General features: G+C 34.0%; 1 protein-coding gene across 1 annotated transcript; it reads right to left on the bottom strand.

Annotated features, from left to right (window-relative positions):
* Window positions 1-862: 862 nt before the first annotated feature.
* On the bottom strand, window positions 863-1,482 carry LOC129752564 (bifunctional endo-1,4-beta-xylanase XylA-like). Its single transcript, XM_055748338.1, has 2 exons — window positions 1,477-1,482; window positions 863-1,417 (listed from the first exon to the last, which is right to left on the bottom strand). The coding sequence occupies exons 1-2, from the start codon at window positions 1,480-1,482 to the stop codon at window positions 863-865; spliced, it is 561 nt and encodes a 186-aa protein (XP_055604313.1).
* Window positions 1,483-6,004: the final 4,522 nt, after the last annotated feature.

Raw genomic sequence — 6,004 nt, 5'->3', positions numbered from 1 at the left:
GGTCTTAACGAGTTTTCTTGGTCATTAAGGATACAAAACACCTTCATAATATTAATAAATGTCAGTAATTGATAAACTAAGGTAGTTTGTGTGTTAAGGCCGAACAACAATTAAAATCGAATAATGGAACATGATGCTGCATAAATAAAGGGGCTAAATTTTTTAACATTACTTATAAAATTTAAATAACAAAAAAAAAAGAAATTACCTTCATTCATTTCTCTAGGCCCTTACACTATGCCTTTTAAACTTTTTCCTGCAAACTTTACCATTTGATAGTGTTGCTAGAATTTTGTCCTAGAAAGGCTTGCTCTTGGAAAACGTCCCTATTTTTTAAATATCAAAAATTTATCTCAAAATACAACAAAAACTACACCAAAACTATAAATTTACTAAGAAAAAAAGTTGAACTCTAACATAGATCAACCTGCTGCTTCTAAACGCTTTGATTTCATCAGGAAGATTGCTTGTTTGCGAGCCTTCGAATGTAAGTAAAAAAGTTATTTCAAGATTTTGAAATAACATTTTTACTTACATTTGAAAGTCAACATGTAGCTTTTTAAACGTGGAAAACAGTTTTGAGATGTTTTAACTTTAGACTTAGTTACTGATGATTATGTGGCAAAATTTCATGTTGATCAAAGCTACCCCGGTGATCAATGTTACCCCGTTTTACGGTACACAATTTTCAAGTACAAGATTAAAAATAATGAATGCAAATATTAAAAATGGCAAAATTTTTAGCCATAAATGATCAAAATAATAGCCTTTTGATTGTCTGGAGCTTTATTAAATGATTAAGCACTTTATGTAGCATAATATGTTGAAATCTAAACTAAGATCAACTCGAAAAGTTTCAGCATCAGAAACGGCTGTTGTAGAATCCTGCGTTATACTGCTGATAAGCACCATTGGGCCCAGAATAACCATTCTGGTTCCAGGCTCCATTGTTCCAGTTACGGTTCCATTGGCCATTATTACCCCACTGTCCGTTATTACCCCATTGTCCATTGTTCCATTGGTTTCCCCATTGGCCATTGTTGCCCCACTGTCCATTGTTGCCCCACTGCCCATTGTTCCACTGTCCATTGTTTCGCTGCCAGTTGCTCCATTGCCCATTGTTGTTCCACTGTCCATTGTTCCATTGGCCATTATTCCACTGTCCATTGTTCCAGTTGTTGTTGTTGTTGTTGTTCCACGGCGTCTGACGACCATTGTTCCAATTTCCGTTCCAGTTGCCATTGTACCCATTGTTCCACTGATTGTATCCATTTGAGCCGGCAGGACCATTGGCATTGTAACCAATAGCAGTTGTGGCTGCTGTTTGCAACTCTCCTGGCTGTTTGTCTGTTGTTTTCCTGTCCTGATTTGCAATCGCGCTCGCTGCGACTAACCAGATACATAATGGGATCAGGATCTAAGGAAAAAGGATTCATTATCAGTTGTTCTAACAAAAAAGTTTGAAATTTTTCTTACCTTCATGTTGCTGCTTTAACTAAATTGTGTTTTTGACTGAAGGGAGGGTCGGAGAATGATGGTTGATTGAGGTATGGAATTCTTTTTATAGTAGCAGTTTCATCTTGTGTTTTAAGGCAGAAGATCTTAAGTCTTTCTTAAGATAATTGTTTAAGCCATCTTCCTAGCTAATAGGGTATAATTTTTTACCATTGCACCTTACCAATAAGCGGTTTATTCGGGGTTCAACAAATGTCAGCCCTTTCTCAATGGTTTTGAAGTGTTTCTAGATGATACTTCCTGTTGTTGATCCAAAAAAAAAGTAGTAAGTATGGTTGCTGAAAAAACTTTTTGAAAGTTTACCGAAATATAATTTTCACAATGATTGTAAACATTTCAGTCAAACAAAATGTTTTGACTGATAAATCTTAGAAAATATTCGACCATTTGAGAAGCTTTAAGCCCCACTTGAGCAGCGGCAAAACATTCAGGAACATCTTGAACCCACCCACGGCATCGGTCAAATTATTCTCATTTAGATCGAAAGCAGACTAAATTTGGGGTTGCGTGACTACCTAAATGCTCACAGCTGATCAGCGCGCCCGCCGCCTAATCGAAAGTGAAATCTTGTCTGTCAAATGGCCAAAAAACTATATTTACCGAACTGATTATCGCCACGTGCGTGTTCTAGGTTCTTAACCATTTTTTTTTTACTCAATAGTTGTAGCCAAACAACGTTGTTGAATGAATGGCCTATAAGAGAAAAAAAACTAACTATATAAGTTTTCCTACAAAAATAATTAGAATAAATAAAAATAAATAGCTAATTCAAACGTAATACTATTTGCGGTCTACTGAATATTTATGTTAAATTATAACCGCTATAGATTTTTTGAAATCAAACCGGATTAAAAGATTGACGATTTAACATATATTTTTTTCAGCGAATTATTTTTCCAGGAACTATTTAGGTTTTGAGGAAAAATCTGATCGGTTAAAATTTTACCAAACCAGAATAAAATTGAGTTGTGTAGTTTATCTACCAATTTCTCCAACATTTGTCGTGAAAAACATTTTTTTTCGAAATGTAAGCTATGTCTTAATTTTGGGTATAAAAATCAGAAATATTAATTTCAAGGTAATCGATTTTTGATATGTTGAGTAAGCTTTTAGTACTGGGTAGTATTACACCCGCTACTTAATAATAATAATAATTCATGTTTTATTCGTGTTACATAAGATATGCACAATCTTTTTTAAGTGTTACATTTGGGTTTGTGTGGTTTTGATTTATTTCTAATGTTTCTGATGCACTTTCATATTTAACTAGAGAGAATCAATTGTTACCTTATAATGCAAATCTTGATAGTGAAGCTTTCTTGAATTCCAATTTCGATTTAATGGATTTAATAAGGGTAGGAAGATGATTCCAGTTTGAGATGCCTCTAACGAGAAACGAGTTGTTGTAGTAGACTGAGCTATGAGGTGGAATGACAAAGTTAATAGTTCTGGAGTTTCTTACAGGAATAAAAAGTCTTTTAATGTATTGTGGACCTCCTCTGGTGACAATTCTATGGACTAAAACGCACGATCTATGTTTATAAAAGTTATGAAATGGGCAACCAATCAACGTTTTTTGAAGATGAGAAACACTTGAAAATCTAGACAAACCATAGACATACCGGACACATGAGCTCAATGCTACTCGGAGTTTTTCCAGGGACCTAGCTGAGCAATTCGAATAAATGAAATCTCCATAAATGAATAATGGATAGATGTAGCTTTTGAATAGTTTTAATTTAGTTTCTATGTCGAGGTGCCTTGTGGTAAGATTAAGCCTTTTTAAAGATCCATAGATTTTGCTACATTGTTTATTCACTTGCCTTTTCCATGACAGTTCATGATCAAAAACTATGCCAAGATTTTCAGCAAAATCAGTAAAGGTTATCGCGGAGTTCGCCAAGCGAAGACTCGGTAATTCTGAAGTTCTGTTCCATCTATTAAAAAAAAGAGCTTTTGTTTTTGCGGGATTTATAGGTAGAGAATTTGAGTATGACCATTCATCTACTTTTTGCAAATCATGATTGATCTTCTCACAAACTTCATTTATTGGCGTTGATCTGTCAGAGCAAAAATATATTTGCACGTCATCTGCAAACATTTGAATACTGCAGTATTTAAGAACTGGGGGAAGATCGTTTATGAAAAGTGAAAACAATATTGGACCAAGAATGGAGCCTTGGGGAACTCCTGACTCAATCGGCATTAGGCTTGATAAACAATCGTTTATGAGAACAGCCTGAGTACGACCCTGAAGGTATGATTTGATCATTTTGGCTGCGGGTCCGGAGAAGGAAAACTTTGAAATAAGTTTTTCAATTAACTTCTCGTGAGACACTCTGTCAAAAGCTTTAGCAAAGTCTATTAGAAGAAGTATAGCGAGTCCTTTTTTGTCTAGAGAAACAGCAATATCATCATGCACTTTCATCAAGGTAGTTTCTGTGCTATGATTGGTTCTAAACCCAGATTGGTTACTACTCAAGAGGTCATTTTGATTGATATAGTCCGAAATTTGTTGTTTGATCAACTTTTCAAATATTTTCGAAATCGAACTTAAAAGACTAATTGGTCTGAGATTAGTTAAATCTTGATTATTGGACTTTTTTGGAATTGGTATAACCTTGACTTTTTTCCATTGAAACGGAAACTTTGACGTAATGATAATAGTATTGAAAAGGTGGTTCAAGACCGGAATAATGTACGGAAGAAGTATTTTAACAAGATTCGTAGGTATGTTATCTAATCCAGAAGCATTGGATTTAATAGAGGCAACAGCGTTTATAATTTCATATTCATGAAACGGTCTGAACTGGAAACCAGAAGAGCTTTGTGGGATGAAGATTTCTTCATTACCATCAGATATGAAATTAGAACAGAAATAGTCGTTTACTTCTGTAGGGGAAAAGTTCGGAGTGAATGTAGATTTTTCCGGTTTACCTAGACCAAAGCTTTTTAAATTATTCCAAAATTTTCTTGGGGGTAAGTTCATATTTAATTTCAGCTTGTCAGATCTTATTTTGGCTCTTGAAATCAGGGTATTGACTTTATTTCGCAGTCTTTTGAAAAACACTTTGTCGCTGTCTAATTTGGTTCGTTTCCAAGTTCTGTAAGCTAGATCCCTATTAACCATAGCAATTTCAATGTCTTGATTGAACCAGGTGTTTTTGCGGTATTTTCTAAACTTCAAAGGGAAAAATGAGTCATGAAGAGACAGCAAAAATGTGTTTAATAATTCAACAAGAATATCAGAATCATTTATGCTGAAGAAAAAATCCCAATTCATATTACTGAGGTATTGAAAAAGTGTACTATGATCAAAGTTGATGTAATCACGATACCAGTAGCCATCATGATAAACCTGCTTCGAAAAATTAAGAGTTGAAAAAATTAGATCGTGGTGGGAAACGCCAGGTAGTGAGATTTGGTTAAATCTATGAATGCTTTCGGTCGAATCCGTGATTAATAAATCTAGTAGAGAGCAACCACTGGAATTAAAGAAAGTGGGTTCACTATTGATATTTGTAAAATTTGAGCTAGACAAGGTATCCTTGAAAAGTTCGATTCTTGCAGATTGCTTCAGAAGATCACAGTTAAAATCGCCGATCAAAAAAGAGTTTTCATAATGTATGCTAAATTCCTGGAAATGAGTTTGAAGTAATTGCGAACAATCTTGTGCTGGTGGGTTATAATACACTCCAAACAACAACCTATTGTCATTACAAATTAGTTCAAATAACAAGAATTCAGTGTCGCCACTACCATTGCAGGATTTTGTTACAATTTTATATCTTAAAACCAGTACTTAGTCAATAAACTCAAAATCGGTACCTACTGTTATTAGAAATTTAGTGGAGTATAATTACCTCATTAATCAAACGCTTTTCTTATTGAAATAAACAAGTATCTACATTAAAACTGAAAAATCATAAAAATGGAATAATGGTTTGTTTAAGATATTCCATGAGATGGCTATTTTGAAAAATTAAATATAGTACAACTCAGTATTCTATGGTTTTGGCCCATAGTTAACTAAAGCATATGTTTTTTTTTTCAATAGTAGACAGTTTAATTGGAAATCAGCTAATAGAATTTATCTTTACTCATCCCGAAAACAGATCCGGCACTACTGGTTACCAAGATCACAATATTTCTGGATACCAAAACTAAAACAAAAAAAGGTTTTAATTGTTTCATATTCGAAACTGCTTGAAATAACTCTTTTTAATTCAGAATATTAAAGATCAAGCCTTCTTTACTATAAATATGTGATGCAATACGATGTTTAATACAATCTCTTGACGATATTATTTTAAAAATTTCAGGAAAATTACTTCAATGGTTGGTGAATGAATGCGTGTGTATCCATCGAATCCCTAACGACTTTTGCTGGCTTTCAAACGTGCATAGATTTTCATCTGTTTTTGTGCAACTTTACTTCAAGCAGGATTTCGCATATTTCAGCAAAAGGAATGGCGGGTCGAACAAGAGA

The sequence above is a fragment of the Uranotaenia lowii genome, chromosome 3 (assembly GCF_029784155.1).
Source record: "Uranotaenia lowii strain MFRU-FL chromosome 3, ASM2978415v1, whole genome shotgun sequence".
NCBI lineage: Eukaryota > Metazoa > Arthropoda > Insecta > Diptera > Culicidae > Uranotaenia > Uranotaenia lowii.
This window is presented reverse-complemented; position numbering and strand designations above follow the sequence as displayed.